Source organism: Erythrolamprus reginae, chromosome Z (assembly GCF_031021105.1).
Source record: "Erythrolamprus reginae isolate rEryReg1 chromosome Z, rEryReg1.hap1, whole genome shotgun sequence".
Taxonomy (NCBI): Eukaryota; Metazoa; Chordata; class Lepidosauria; order Squamata; family Dipsadidae; genus Erythrolamprus; species Erythrolamprus reginae.
In genome coordinates this window covers 98,988,160-99,005,070 of record NC_091963.1, presented here as the reverse complement: position 1 = coordinate 99,005,070, position 16,911 = coordinate 98,988,160, and the positions used below count along the sequence as shown (strand labels likewise).

General features: G+C 36.4%; 1 protein-coding gene across 2 annotated transcripts in view; it reads left to right on the top strand.

Annotated features, from left to right (window-relative positions):
* Positions 1 to 16,683, top strand: part of LOC139153692 (sodium channel protein type 4 subunit alpha-like) — an 86,854-nt gene extending 70,171 nt beyond the window's left edge. For both annotated transcript variants that reach the window (XM_070727966.1, XM_070727965.1), the window contains 8 exons: positions 1,718 to 1,891; positions 4,028 to 4,150; positions 5,515 to 5,802; positions 8,730 to 8,783; positions 8,873 to 9,010; positions 11,020 to 11,124; positions 12,675 to 12,945; positions 15,431 to 16,683. In XM_070727966.1, coding sequence (XP_070584067.1) covers positions 1,718 to 1,891; positions 4,028 to 4,150; positions 5,515 to 5,802; positions 8,730 to 8,783; positions 8,873 to 9,010; positions 11,020 to 11,124; positions 12,675 to 12,945; positions 15,431 to 16,683 — 2,406 coding nt within the window. The remainder of the gene's footprint in view (positions 1 to 1,717; positions 1,892 to 4,027; positions 4,151 to 5,514; positions 5,803 to 8,729; positions 8,784 to 8,872; positions 9,011 to 11,019; positions 11,125 to 12,674; positions 12,946 to 15,430) is intronic.
* Positions 16,684 to 16,911: the final 228 nt, after the last annotated feature.

Sequence of the window (16,911 nt, the reverse complement as noted above, 5' to 3'; positions counted from 1 at the left end):
TATATATTTCCACTATTTTTACAATGTCTTTTTTTTTAAATATATTTTTTTATTAATTTTTTGAGAATTTTACAAAAAACAAAACAGAAAGCATAAAGTATGCCATCACCATACAGAAAAAAAAATCCCTTCACCAGGGAAGAATCCATTTTGTATCCTTCATTTGCTTTGTCTCTGGGTTACATTGTTCATTATTTATAGAGTGATTGAATTTTATTTCTTACATTTGCATTGCTTACAACATCGCTGATGTTGTTAATATATAATTTTTAACCTTCTCCCACCAACTCATTGTTGCTGCTAATTTTCCTTCATTATAATTATGTAGTCTAATTTCCATAATTTCATAGTGAATGTGATCCGCCATGTATTTGCACCAATTTTTTATCGTCCATTTATTGTCATCTTTCCACCCAAGCACTATAGGTGCCTGGGCACTTTCTATCGCTGCAATTTTGATTTCTTCATACTCTTTTACCTCACTATTTTTTATCAATAATTCTGCTTCCTTAGTTATTTTCCAATTACCATTCGTAATTTTATTCACTTCCATTTGTATTTGTTTCCAAAATTTTTGAACTTTATTACATTCCCAAAACATATGCATAAATACTCCTTTTTCCTTGCACCCATGCCAACAATTTCCTTTCTTCATTGTTTGAAAACGTGCTAATTGTACTGGTGTATAATACCATTTATGTAATATTTTTCTTCTCATCTCTCTTATTCTTGTGTTTTTAATTTTTTTAATATTTTCAATTATACCTTCCATATCCCATTCATCAATTTCTAATTCGTCCTGCCAATATCTCGTCAGTCCTTTTACTACTTGTTCTTCCACTTGTAATAATTCTCTATATATGTTACCTGTTTGTGCTTTTATATTCTTACACTTATCCCTTAGTATCTTTTCTAAATTTATTTCTTGTCTCATGAATATTTCTTTATTTTCCCTTTTACTTTAAATATGTGCTTATCGCGTTGGTTTGTAATCAGTTTTGTTGTCCCAGGCACCTCTCTATTTCATTTCTATTAATTCTTCCGTCCCTTTCATATAACTGTTCTATTCTCTGTATACCTTTCCTCCTTATTTCCCATATTATCTTTGTGAGGTTACTTTCTTTCTTTGTATTTATCACATGCAGCATTGCTAATTTAGTTTGTCATTTTCAATTTATCTTGCCATTTCATCCAACTCTCTATTATCGCTTTAGTAGGGTCTAATAATCTATTTATTTCTACCTTATTCCATTTACTAAATAATAATTCCTGATTCTTAATATCATTAATTTCTTTCTCTAATTCTACCCATGGTTTTTCCTCTAATAATTGTAATTCCATTAGCCTATCAATATGATATGCGTCCCTATAATACTCCAAGCTTGGATTTCCCCAGCCTCCCTCGTCTTCCGTTGCTATCAGCCATTTTTTAAAAAATTCTTGGTCTTTTATTACCTTCTATCCACACATTTAATTTGGTGTCCCATTCTCTTATCTTTCTTATTGGGAAGGTTCCATGCATTACCTGTAAAATATATAACATTTTTGGGATATTTTTACAATGTCCACATCTTTGTTTATATTTATTACATCTCCTTCTTCAGTAATAGAAAGTTATGTCCAGAAAGGTAAAGGCCACTCATGGTGTGGCTGTTTTTGCTGTTTTTATGTCTTGTCAAGAGGTCTCAAGCACTGCTCTACCTTATTCTTCTTTCAGGCTTTTGAAGATATCTACATAGAACGCAGACATACAATTCGCACAATCTTGGAGTATGCTGATAAGGTCTTCACATATGTTTTTATTCTTGAGATGTTGCTCAAATGGGTAGCCTATGGGTTTAAGATCTACTTCACCAATGCTTGGTGCTGGCTGGACTTCCTCATTGTTGACGTAAGTTTCAGTTTTCTGGAAGTAAACAATCTGGGAAAGATTCCCAAATATTTCTGTAGTCTTACATTTAATCTGATTCATCATGTGATTCTGTTAGCTTCCATTTCAAAATTTAGCCCCTGAAATATGAGAAAACAGTATCCTTCAGATAAATAAAGGACACTTGATATGAATTCAGGAACCAGATTCTGTCCCCATAGCTAAATTAAAATGCTAATGACTCATCACTAAATCAGCAGGAAACTATGCTAAATTGTAATTTAATGTACTTATTGATGATCTCTAAACTATGGAATCTGTTGAATGATATTGTCTTATTTATGATTTTCAGTGTATGATCAGCCAATCACTTATTTAATTCTACTGGCTTTGCCACTTTCTTTAGGATCTTATCAGCTGTCAGGAAATCTTCCACTAATCATTGGACTTCAGTAGAAATGCTTTGGTATTATAGCATGAAACCATCTGGTGAAACAGAATAACCAGTAGAATGCTAAAAAAAAAAGTATCTTATTTCTTCTTGCACAAAACTGGAAGACTTTGGTTCAATACTGCTTTTCTCCCAAGCTATTAAAGGAGGCAACAGAAAAATTGCAGACATATCTAACCTGTAAGGGAGACAATGTGTATGAATGTATCTGAACTATAAGATGCTACTAAGCATCCTCCTAAATGAATCTACTGGTGAAACTAGAAAAATTAGAATATCATGAAAATGTTCATTTATTTCAGTAATGCAACTTAAAACGTGAAACATAATATATTAGAGAGACTCATTACATGCAAGGCAAGATAGTTCAGGCTGTGATTTGTCATAATTGTGATGATTATGGGGTACAGCATGAAAACTCCAAATCCACAATATCAAAAAATTAGAATATTACATGCAATCAATAAAACAAGGATTGTACATAGAACAATATTGGACCTCTGAAAAGTATATACATGTATATATACTCAGTACTTAGTTTCGGCTCCCTTTGAAGCAATTACTGCCTCAATGCGGCATGACATGGAAGCTATCGCCCTGTGGCACTGCTGAGGTGTTATGGAAGACCAGGATGCTTCAATAGTGGCCTTCAGTTCTTCTGCACTGTTTGGTCTTATGTCTCCCATCTTTCCCTTGGCAATGCCTCATAGATTCTCTATGGGGTTCAGATCAGGCAGGTTTGCTGGCTAATAATTAATCCCACAGTACAGTAACCCCACAGTCATTGAACCAGGTTTTGGTGCTTTTGGCAGTGTGGACAGGTGCCAGGTCCTGTTGGAAAATGAAGTCAGTATCTCCATAACGCTCATCTGCAGAAGGAAGTATGAAGTACTCCAAAATCCCCTGGCTGTGGAACTTTGTTTATATTTATTACATCTCCTTCTTCAAAGTTATGCCCAGAAAGGTAAAGGCCACTCATGCTGTGACTGCTTTTGCTGCTTTTATGTCTTGTCAAGAGGTTTCAAGCACTTCTCCACCTTATTCCCCTTTCAGGCTTTTGAAGATATCTACATAGAACACGTTGTGCTTCATTACGCCAAGGGTGTTGACCCTTGACGTAATGAAGCACAGTGGACCAACACCAGCAGATGACTTGGCTCTCCAAATCAACACAGATTGTGGAAACTTTTGCATCTCGTTTGGAAACCAAAGACCCAGAGTATGGAGGAAGAACGGAGAGGCACAAACTGCAAGATGCTTGAAGTCCAGTGTGAAGTTTCCACAGTCTGTGTTGCATTACTGAAATAAACAAACAAACGTTTGCACAATATTCTGATTTTTTGAGTTTCGCCTGTACTCCTGATCATTGACTCTCCATCCATCAGTGTAATGGATGGCAAACTATATATAAATACACTGGATGTTGTCTGTTTAAAGCAGTACAATATTTTAACCCTGGTACAGCTAAAGATAATTGTCTCTTTCATGGGATGGACACATGATAAAGGCAACATCATGGGAACATGACATAAAACAATGTATTGCTAGGATATGTTTTTATCATGGTTATATTAAAGCAGCATATATCTCAGGTAATTCAGGAAATCTGACCCAGATGCTCCTTTGTGCAAGATATGGGACTATATGCCTTCTTCTATAATGATTTCATTTGTTACTATTAACAATTTCATTTTCTTTTTAATCAGGTTTCCCTAATTAGTTTAACAGCAAACTGGCTAGGCTATTCAGAGCTGGGAGCTATCAAATCCCTAAGGACACTCCGAGCATTGAGGCCGCTTCGGGCTTTATCCAGATTTGAAGGCATGAGAGTAAGTGTGATGTGACAATCCAGTTTCCTTCCATGCTGTGAGAATTTCAGAGGGTATGAATATAATTCCTATAGAAAATAGTAACAAAGCCCAAGCTTGTCTTGAAAGCATTTACAGTATTTTGACTGGACATAAAGGTTACCATTTTTATTCTCTACTGTATTTACATTTTGCTTTCTTTGATGAAGTTATAATAAAAGACATGGACTAGTTCCATTTTGTTCTGAGAGATTATCACAATCCAATGCTATTCTAAATATTATAAATAGATGGAAATGAAAATTGGAGACCTTCACTCCAGGGAAATATGATGATGATGAGGATTATTTATTTTATTTATTTATTTATTTATTTGTTTGTTTTGCCCAATACACAATAATACACAATGAGGGTTATAGAGGATATAATCAGGTAGAATGTATTAAAGGGGGAATTGAGGAGAAAATAAAGGAGTAAAATATAACTATGAGAGAATCGCAGGAAAAGATATAGGTATAGAAGATATATAAGGTATAGGAGAGACAATAGGACAGGGGACGGTAGGCACTCTGGTGCACTTATGTACGCCCCTTACTGACCTCTTAGGAACTTGGAGAGGTCAACCAAGGATAGTCTAAGGGTAAAGTGCTGGGGTTAGGGGATGATACTACAGAGTTTATTATAATGAAGAAGAGGAGGAGGAGGAGGGTGTAGTAATAGTGATGATGATGATGCCCAACTCTCAATGACTCTAAACAGCTAAAAATCACAGTGCACAGAAGCCAAAAACAAGATGGCGGTGCCCACTGACTGGCACTGACAGAACTGACTCCGTGATGTTATCACCAATTTACTGACGGTTTTAAAGAATCAGTTAGAATTGGTAGGGACCTAACCTGGCTGTATTTCTTCCTCCTGTCTCCCATACTCATAGCTCATTAAACTCCCAGGCAATGAGACAGATCCTTGAGGGGTTCATCTGTTTTTTTAAATTTTTATAACATTATTTTAAATTAGTTTATAAAATATTATGCAATTATTTATTTATTATGAATATGATCTTTTAGGAATTTGTTCTCTTGATTCTTGCTTTGCATAAATGTAAAGATTAAAATGTAAAAACTACTGGCACCTCAGAATTATCTATAGCAAATGAACCCACAGATTGCCAATAATTGTGAAATGTCTATAGTCATATTAATGACTTTTTATTTTTATTTTACTGCCTTTTCTGCATTAGTATAAATTTAACTTGAATTCTGTTCTCCAATCTAATTCAGAATATAAACTAAAAACAGCTTTTTAAACAGGCCATAATTTGAATTTTTGAAAAGTTTTGATTTACTTTTATTAAATCCTGAGTTGATTCTTTCTCCTGGTGCCAGGTGGTTGTAAATGCTCTTTTGGGGGCGATCCCGTCCATCATGAATGTCCTCTTGGTATGCCTGATCTTCTGGCTCATCTTCAGCATTATGGGGGTGAACCTCTTTGCAGGGAAGTACTATCGCTGTGTCAATACCACCACTGGTGATCTCTTTGAAATTCAACATATAAACAACAAAAGTGACTGCATCAATCTTATCAATGTTGAAAATGCCACTGATGTCCGTTGGGTCAATGTCAAAGTTAATTTTGACAATGTGGGCTTAGGCTATCTCTCCCTTTTGCAAGTGGTAAGTAAGCATGCTTTTCTTTGATCCATTTAATCCTAGCCAATACGTTTATTTCTCCCAGGAAGAAAAACATAGCTTGAACCCAAATTATTGTGAACCATTTTAGTCCAGTCCAGTGTTTAGAATGCCTGGGCGTAAGAGAGACACTCCAGAGAAGGAAGAGCAAATTGATATGGAAGTGCCGAGAGAGGAGACCAAAGCTTCTTTTTATTGCAATGGCATTCATTTTAGTAGATTTTTATTAATACAGGGGATTTCTAATGTCTCTTTTCCCCCACACAAACTTTAAAATATTGCTTTAGTTAGTCTGATTCAATTCTTTATCTTTTGGGGTTTTGAAAACAGTTCACTAATGTTTCACCTTTGATTGGGTTTTCTGTTTTGATATGCTGTATTCCAAATCAATAGTGTTCTTGCTAACTTTCAGCTTGACTGATCTGATGAAAATGCTTTATTTTTGTCAGCAGACTGGTCTATATAATTATCTAGGGCAGTAGTGGCAAACCTATGGCATGAGTGCCACTGGTAGTATGCAGAGCCATATCTGCTGGCACACGAGCTGTTGCCCTAGCTCAGCTCCAATGAGCATGTGTGTGCTGGTCAGCTGATTTTTGGCTTGCACAGAGGCTCTGGGAGGGCGCTTTTGGCTTCCAGAGATGCTCTGAGGGGACGTGGAGGGCATTTTTACCCTTCCCCAGCTCCAGGGATGCCTTTGGAGCCTACAGAGGGCTACGTGCAAGCCTACTGGGTCCACCAATAGTTGGGAAACAGGCCGCTTCCTTCCTCCAGAGGACCTCCGGGAGGCAGGAGAAGCTGTTTTTGCCCTCCCCAGGCATTGAATTATGGGTGTGGGCACTTGTACATGCGTGATAGCGCCTGAGGAAAAAAAGGTTCACCATCACTGATCTAGGGCAGTGTTTTTCAACCAGTGTGCCGTGGCACATTAGTGTGCCACAAGACATGGTCAGGTGTGCCGCGAAGCTCAGCAAGAGAGAGAAAGAGAGAGAGAGAGAAAGAGAGAGAGAGAGAGAAATCAAGAGAGAGAGAAAGAGAGAGAGAGAGAGAAAGAAAGAAAGAAAGAGAGAAAGAAAGAAAGAGAGAGAGAGAAAAAGAAAGTAAGAGAGACAGAAAGAAAACAAGAGAGAAAGAGAGAGAGAGAAAGAAAGCAAGAGAGAAAGAGAGACAGATAGAGAGAAAGCAAGAGAGAGAGAGAAAGAAAGCAAGAGAGAGAGAAAGAGAGGCAGGGAAGGAGGGAGAGATAGAAAGAGAGCAAAAAAGAGAGGAAGGAAGGAAGAGAGAAAGAAAGAAAGAGGGGTGGATAGAGAGGGGAAGTAAGGAAAAGAGAGAAAGAGGGAGAGAAATAGAGCAAAAGGGAGGAAGAGAGATATATAATTTTTTTTGTCCAAACTTTTTTTAGCCCCCCTACTCCTCCCTGCTCAATGTGCCCCATGATTTTGTATATGTAAAAAATGTGCCGCAACTCAAAAAAGGTTGAAAATCACTGATCTAGGGGGTAGGCAAAGTTGGTTCTTCTATGATTTGTGGACTTCAACTCTTGCTAGCTCAGGAATTCTGGGAGTTGAGGTCCATATGTCATAGATGAGCCAATTTTGCCTATGATCTGTGTAAGGATGCTTTAAGATTAATGTTGGTGACCCCCGTAGCTATCTCTCCCTAATTTGTATTTTTTCCTATTAATTTCCTATGTTTCCCCCTGATTTAAACCATCTTCTCCTAAATTAGCTTGAACCAAATCAAACAATTCTTTCTCTGTTTGTGTGACCAGAGCAAAATCCAGCCTTCAAAATATGTTTTTCTTTCTACATCTTACATTTCTACATATACAACACTATATTGCTTGAGGGGAAGGGAAGGTCTCCTGTTCCTTTAGAATGACTTCTATTTCCCCCTCTAAAATAGGAATGATAGTGTTTACTCTTTACCCTCTTTGAAACTACCAGTTTTCAAAATACTTTGGATCCTATATTCCACCCGCAACCCCCACCCTGAAGGGTTCTCATTGAGAAATGATTTCCAGCCAATTACACTGTATAGTGGAGGCCTCCAACCTTGGCAATTTTAAGACTTATGGACTTCAACTCCCAGAATTCCTCAGCCAGGAAAGATAATTTCAATTTATTTCTATTTTTATTTGTTTTTATGAAGAAATTACCTGCTGATGTAAGCGTATTCTATTCTATATTCTATTCTATTCTATTCTATTCTATTCTAAATCTATTCTATTTCCTCTTCTCCATTTGTTCTTTAAAAACTAAGTCAAATTATTCAGAACAAACATATTTGTTCTTCCTGTACTTGCTCAATCAATATATATTAGCAAACATTTCTAATTTTTATTAAAAAGAACATCCTAATAAGATGGCATCATCTCCTTTCTCTCACTGTTTTAACAAAGCCAGCTGTGTGATTAAATAAACATGGCTGTTCTCATCCTTTCTTATTCTCTCTTCACAAGGCAATTCTATTTTATATTCTTTTCCCCTAAAAAGTTAGAAAATGAGAAAGAAATATGTAATTTCCAACCTGAAGTGCCTGTTATGGGATATGAATTTACTGTACATATGCACTGTTGGGTTGCTGCTGGAGTGGCTAATTGTGTGCAGCTCTGCGGCTCTGGAAGGTGAGTGTGGGCTTGAGCACAATTTTGCTTCCCGCACCTGCGCAGGTAGCAAAATCTTGCACAGGGGACGCGCGGGCATGCAGGGAAGCAAAAAACCTCACTGAAACTCGCCCGCAGGTGCAGGAAGTAAAATTGCGCTCGATCCCACACTCGGCGTCCAGAGCCGTGGAGCTGCACACAATTAGACGTTCCGACAGCAGCCCACCACTGTATATATGTGTTTACAGATTCAGAATCTTCTATTCTCAATCAAAATTAATATGTCCTGCATTATTCTTCCTCCTAGGCCACTTTCAAGGGCTGGATGGACATCATGTATGCAGCTGTTGACTCCCGTGAGGTAATTTGAAAAGACAATGTTACTTTGCCTCTTCTGGAGCTTTCATGGAGGAATTAACAAGAGGTTCATTGCTTCCTTTGCTTTTTCAGCAGGAGGAACAGCCTCAGTATGAAGTGAATCTCTATATGTATATCTATTTTGTCATCTTTATTATCTTTGGGGCATTCTTCACTCTCAATCTCTTTATTGGTGTAATCATTGACAATTTCAACCAGCAAAAGAAAAAGATAAGTATCTTTAATTTGTTTTATATATATTTTTTGTTCAAAAGGCATATATACCATGACGGGGAACCTTTTTTGGTTTGCATGCCAAAATAATAATAATAATAATAATAATAATAATAATAATAATAATAACAACAACAACAACAACAATAAAACAACAACAACAATAACAACAACAACAACAACAACAATAATAATAATAATAATAATAATTTATTAGATTTGTATGCCGCCCCTCTCTGGACTCGGGGTGGCATACAAATCTAAAAACTTCTGTGTGTGCACATGTCCACATCCATTCCCTCTCCCCCACATGCATACCCACCCACTGCTCTCTGCACATACGCACAATCCCTGCCCACGCAAATGTACACAGGCCTCACTGAAGTCTGTAATGGTGAAAAAATGGCCAATTGGGCAAACTGGAAGTTCAGAAAAACTATACTTCAGCCCTTTGTGCTGTTTTTCATACTCCAGAGGCTTCAGGGAAGCTTCCTAAAGCCCCAGAGTGAGAAAAACTGTACAATGTGCCCAACAGGAAGTCTATTTTTCCAAACTTTTGGTTTGCCTGTTTGCCTGTTTTTTGTACTCCGGACATTCGGGAAGCTGCCTTGAAGCCTCCGGACTGCAAAAAATAGTACAAAAGGCAAACTGGAAATTCATTTTTCTGAACTTCCTGTTTGCCCATTGGTCATTTTTCACATTCTGGGGCTTCAGGGAAGCTGAATGGCATGCTGGAGCTGACACAGGGCAACCCTTCATGTGACCTCTGATATGGCTCCGTATGCCAGCTGTGGCATGCGTGCCATAGGTTCTCCATCATTGGCATATGCTCTCTATTAAATAAGTTGTTCTGGAGAAGTTTTTACCTATAGTATACCCAATCAAATTACTCAAATTGCATGCTCCCTGCAACTATTCAATGTGACTAGACCATTTTCCTTTTGGCTGTTCTTCATCTGAGAAAAAGAGTACAATAAGCCTTCTAGTGGTTCAGGTTATCCATGGTAGAGGCCAATACTGGAACCTCCTGATAAATGATGGTTCTGATTTTTTATAAAGATTGTTATCTACTTTCCAAGCATTTGAATCACATACACAAGCATGGGATAATCTTATAATTACTTAGAACCAATTCACAGATTGCTGTGAATAATCTATGAGCCTGTAACTGAATTATAGTTAAGTTTCAGTGATCGGATTGAAGTCCACCTTGAGAATATGTCCTGAAAATCAAAGCTGTAGTGTAAGATAGGCAGATTTGGATGTTTGGTGATGTTACAGATATTGTTGAGGATGGAAACAGTTCCAAGTAAAGCCAACTTCTCCAAATAATTGATGGCAAATTTGTAAATGTCCATGGTGTTCAAGTGGAGCTCCAGTATTTTTGGGATGGCTCCCTAGGCACCTATTACTATTGGTAGTACCCTTGCTTGCCTTTGCTACAGTCATTCAATTTCTACTTGTAGGTCTTTGCTCAAATGTAACTGGTAATGGAGATAATTTAGAATTGGAGCAACAAATAATGGAGAAAAGGAAGGAAATCAGAGAAGTAGATGAGGAACAAGAAGCAAGAGCTGGAATAGATCTTGAACCAACAGCTAGGGCCAAATTAGCTGAGATTAAGACTCAAATGGAAAACATGGAAATAATTTGATTGCAAAACTGATCAGGTTATCAAGAGAGGTTTGGCTAAATTATTGAAGAATGTGAATGAAGCTGTCCAAACTATTTCAATAGAAACATTGGCTTGCCTAGATACATGGAAATTTTGAATTTAGCAGATCTGAATATTCTGATATTGAAAAAAAATCACCTTATTTGGAACTGCCTATATACTCAGACGTTACCTTAACAGCTCTTAGGTCCTTGGTTAGGACTTGAACTGTTAAGTTTTTACCAGTCCCAGACTATGAATTGAATATTAACTCTTAGATGATGATGATGATGATGATGATGATACTATATGATTTTACATCATGTCTAATAAGGTTTATTCTTTTTTTTACTTTGGAGGCAAAGATATCTTCATGACAGAGGAACAAAAAAAATACTACAATGCCATGAAGAAACTAGGTTCAAAAAAACCAGTGAAGCCCATTCCAAGGCCCCAGGTATGTCATTCTCAGGATTCAAGTCTATGGTCAGTGTCCATGGGGAAAAGATTTCTCAAAAACACTCCAGCCTCTCCCCCCCATATTTAGATACAATGTTAATCTACTCTTGCTAAATGATATTGTTTCCATAGTTTAGTGACTTTTTTTAACTATAAAGAAATAAACAGAATAAGAATTGCATGCAGAACGAACTTAGTTTACAAAAGTCGGTCATTTCTTTTCAGATACATACATGTAAACAAAATATTCTTAATTTGAGCCAAAATTTCTATAGGAAATAAAGGAGCACAGTCAATCTTTGATTTAATGGAATTTGGCCAGACAGATTTTGGACACAACTGGCTTTTATACCGTGTGTAACTGCATATGCATAAATTCCCATTTGGGATTAATGGAGATTTTGCTTTAACAGACACTTCCCTCTCTCCCATTAGTCTGGTAAATTGAGAATATACTGTACAAGATCATAAAAATAAAGAATACATCCCATTTTATGGGATCATAAAAATAAAGAATACATATGCCAATACAAAACCTTTAGAATTATGACAACTGCTATGAAGTCTATTTTCCAGAAAGTAAACAAAAAAAATAATAACTGAGGTCATGTTCCTAACAAGTTTTCATATACCCTTAATTTATCTTTTTTACCAACTTTTTCTATGTCTTTCTTTTCTTTGCATTCAAATTTCTTTTTCCTGGATTACAAGTTCTTCATTTCCTATTGTTTTCTAATACCAACACCTGACTTTTATCTGCCCATGATATCTACTACAGTGATTTTCATAGAAACATTATCATTAGCTTTTATAGCAGCTGTGAAAGTGAGTACTGTATATTAATGGTCCCTACAGAGACAAACTGATATTGTAAGTGATTCCAGGTAATTGCTTAGATCGTTATCTCTCCCTCCAAAGCCCCATGGCTCAGGTCTTAGACGATAGTGATATCACCACAAATGGTGAAATTAAAATATTCGTTTACTTTGTAGAAGTTAGGAAATATTAAGGGTGACACTGGATGAATTAGACTTTACAGGAAGTATCACAGCCCAACATTAGCCATTTTCTCATCCAGATCCAACAGCATTATCTCAGCAAGTTCTGAAGTTCACTAAATGGACTATGAGTCACCCATCCCTCTCTTAGGAAATCTCACAAGTCAAAAAAGTCATGTGTCTTAGCACTATGGTGAGATTTTAGGGCAATACAGTGGTCTTGTTTTTTCTCAAAAATTGGGAATTTAAATAATAATAATAATAATAATAATAATAATAATAATAATTCAGGATCAAGAGAATTATTTCTTCATTTAAAAAGTAATGTATGATACTTTTTGTGTCTTCAAAGTAGCTTCAAGACAGTAAAAATTTGGAAAAGTTTACTTTTGGGTGGCATACCGGATGATTTACCACTTCAACTTTTTCCTTTGAGTTTTTCTCCATTTCTTTTCCCTTTCTTTCGTTTCCATGTTTGTCATTGTCCATGTGTCTTGAATTCTTCCTGTCTTTCTGTCATACACCCATGCATATCTACCAATTATTGAAGAACAAGTATCAAGGGATGATCTTTGACTTTGTGACTCAGCAAGCTTTTGATATAGTCATCATGATCCTCATTTGTCTTAACATGGTAACAATGATGGTGGAAACAGATGACCAAAGCCAAACCAAGATTAATATCCTTGCTCAAATCAACTTGGTCTTCATTGTCATCTTCACATCTGAATGTTTTCTCAAGATGATTGCCCTGAGGCACTACTTTTTCACTAATGGTTGGAACATCTTTGATTTTGTTGTGGTCATTCTCTCCATTGTAGGTAAGGAAAAAAAATAAACACAACTGATTTGTTTCTAAAATACTTCAATCAAGGGTATGTACAACGGAAGTATTAAGGCAGGAATAAAGGTGGTTTAGGATAACTACAACTATCTAAAAGCTATTATGTAAACAACATACTCAAACCCAACTCCTGGAGCAGATCTGTGCATATAAACAATAATGTAATCAAAACCTGTTTCAAAACAATATTAAACATGAAGGCATGCATGAATAAACAGTTCAAAATAGTTTTAATAGTGCCTAAAATGAAGAGAAAATCAAGGGTGAAAAAAATTGATAAAATAGATCTATATTTAATGGCATGATATGCCCATGTACAAAGGAAATAGCAATTGAAATTGTACCAAATAACAATTGTGATCATTATTGCTAAAATGATCTTTCTCCTTAACAAATCTTGAGGTTAGAGGTTGTGATAAGATATTCCTGCTCTACAAAACAAGCAAAATAATCTTTGAAAATTATTCCAGAGTTAATCTGTTGCCTTCATTATTTGGCAGGAGAATTTTCCATTCCTTCTCCTACTTCATCCAACCTCTGGAAGATAATCCATTTGATTTCTTACCTAGACACTTCCAGGAATACTGCCAAATCTCCTCAATTATTAAAAGAATAGCAATGTATTTTTGTTGTTCATAGGCTATCCACATTTTTGATTATGAAACTAGAAAACTTCATGATTATAGGTGAGATCTGCAATTCAGTTTATGTCCTTTAAAAAGGGATGTTTTGGATCATTCTTTTTATATCCTGTTTCTGTATTTAACATGTCTATAGATCTCTCTGAGAGCTATTCCTTACCCATTTATTCCTAAACAAATGACATACTTGACTGAGTAATCATTTTTTCTTGCCACATCTTCATATTTTTGCCTTCATCTTATACCACTTGCAGAGATGACCACTTAAAATTATCTTTAGCAATCCAGGTTTTAAACCAAAATCACCAAGTGGGAAGGGATCTTGGAGGTCTTCTTGTCCAATCTGCTGCTTAAGCAGGATACCTATACTATTGTGAACAAAGGGCCATCCAATATCTTTCTTAAAACCTCTAGTGACAGAGCACTCATCACTTCTGGAGGCAAGCCATTCCACCGATTCATTGTTCTTACTGACAGGAAATGTATCATCTTTATTGATCTCTGCACTCTAGAAAGAGTCTCAACATTTTTGTATTGCGGAGATCAAAACTGGAAACAGTGTTCCAAGAGTGTTCTTACCATTGCAGTGCAAAAGGTACTAACACTTCACATAATCCTTATACTGTTCCTCTGTTAATACAACCTAAGATTGCACTGGCCAGCAGTGAAGGTTGCAATTACATGAACATGTGACTGTGGGTGCTTCAATATCATGATTGCAAGCCAGTTACCAAGAACCCGGATCATGAGCACAATGAGATGCAACTACGCATGTACAATGACCCATCATTAAGTGCCACTTATTCAACACATTTGTAAGTTTGAACAATCACTGAGTGAGTGTTTGTTAGGAAGGAGAACCACCTTTAATATATATATTATCTTGCTTGTTTTTTCTTTATAAATATTCCATATCTACATAAGAAAGTTCTTGCCACAATCCACCTTTTTCATACTTATAAACATAATTTTTTGTTCCAAATTATCAAAGGTTTCTTTATATCTAAAAATATCATGACGATTTTCTCACTTTTCTGGTTTAATTATCAAGAGCATTCAAAATGTATCTGATATTATCTCTTTAATATTTATCTCTTTAATATCTTCAAAACAATCCCAGACTGATTTGGGTATATCGCTTCACTTAAAAGCCATTTCCTTTCTTCGCAATTATTGCTATAAAAAGTCTATAATCTACATTGTGTAAATAAATATAACTCAAGATGTAACACTCATAAAACTAAAGATAACTTTATTTCCCTCTTTATAAATTGAAGAAATTAAAGTTTTCTTCCCGGAACAAGGCATTACTTGACATTGTTAAATCTTATTCATTTCCTGAATTAATGGTTTAATCAGAATTTTCTAGAAGATCTTGTAAGTGCACTTCCAAAAATTTGGAAGAGTTTTCCATTTCCATTTTTGAATTATATTTGTTTCCTCCTTAGTAATAGACTTATTAAAAGTTTCCTTTTGTTGTTGAATCAGTTTTGTAAGTTATATTGTCTAAATAATCTTTAATCTGTTTTACTGTAAATGTGTTTGCTATATAATATGATTTCATGTCATTTTCTTTCACTTTTTCTGTACCGTTTTGTATCCTTTCTGCATTTAAAGTATTTCACAAATATTTAGAAGCTGCTGTTACTTTTAGGTGACCTGTTTTGTTTCAGATTGTTAGTCCCTTAATAGTTGAATTTGATATTAGGGGGAATTTTGTTATGTACACTGTTTTTGTGATTACAATGAATGATTAATAAGTTTTGAAAATTGGTGTAGTAATTTGTTATATTCTGAGAAAAATGTTTTCCTGTCTTTTAGGACTTGTCCTTTCGGATATTATCGAAAAATACTTTGTATCACCCACTCTCTTCAGGGTCATCAGATTGGCTAGAATTGGGCGTGTTCTTCGGTTGATCAGGGGAGCAAAAGGCATCCGAACGCTGCTCTTTGCCTTGATGATGTCTCTGCCAGCATTATTCAACATTGGCCTTCTTCTATTTCTGGTTATGTTCATTTATTCGATTTTTGGAATGTCAAACTTTGCTTACGTAAAGAAGGGATCTGGCATCGATGACATTTTCAACTTTGAGACATTTGGTAACAGCATCATCTGTCTTTTTGAGATCACCACATCAGCTGGTTGGAATGACTTATTGAACCCCATCTTGAACAGTGCTTCCCCAGATTGTGACCCTCATCTGGAGAACCCTGGCAGTCATGTAAAAGGTGATTGTGGTAATCCTTCCATGGGCATCTGCTTTTTCTGCAGTTATATCATTGTCTCTTTCTTGATTGTGGTTAACATGTACATTGCCATCATTTTGGAGAATTTTAATGTAGCCACAGAGGAGAGCAGTGAGCCTCTCTGTGAAGATGACTTTGAAATGTTCTATGAAACATGGGAGAAGTTTGACCCTGATGCCACACAATTTATTGCTTACAGCACACTTTCTGATTTTGTGGATACCCTGCAAGAGCCGCTGAAAATTGCTAAACCCAATAAAATCAAACTGATCACTATGGACTTGCCTATGGTTCCCGGAGATAAAATACATTGCTTGGACATTCTCTTTGCTCTGACAAAAGAGGTTTTGGGAGACTCTGGAGAAATGGATGCCCTGAAGGAATCAATGGAGGAGAAATTTATGGCTGCAAACCCCTCCAAAGTATCTTACGAGCCCATTACCACAACACTGAAACGAAAACAGGAAGAAGTCTGTGCCACCAAAATCCAAAGAGCATTCCGCCGATATCTGTTAAAACGTTCAGTCAAACAGGCCTCATATCTGTACAGGCAGAGTCAAGATATGGACACACCGAAAGAAAATGCTCCAGAAAAAGAAGGAATGATTGCGGACAAAATGAATGCAATGTATGGCTCACAAGCAGAAGTGGAAAAGTCCCCAGAAACAGCTCCATCTCTTGCACTTGAGCCAATAAGCAGCTCCGAGATTAAGGAGGATTCTGGTGAAGTGAAAGAGCAGGACAAAAATGGCAAGAAGGGAGATGACTCTGGAAAAACTGAAAAAAACGGGAAAGCCAAACGTGGCGTAAAAGAGTCATCTGTATAATGAACACACATATAGACAACAAATGTTGGAATATGGTTCCAAATGGCCTTTTTCACAAACTCCTTTTGGTATCTTCTATTTTAGTATACAAACAAGGTTCTTTTGCCAGATTTCAGGTACTTCACACCACACTTCAAAGTTAGAAGCAGAACCCCCATCTGACTTCTGGTTTGTTTGCTTGTTTTTAAAATTCACCCCAAATTGCGAAGTGTTCCCCCATCCCACCCC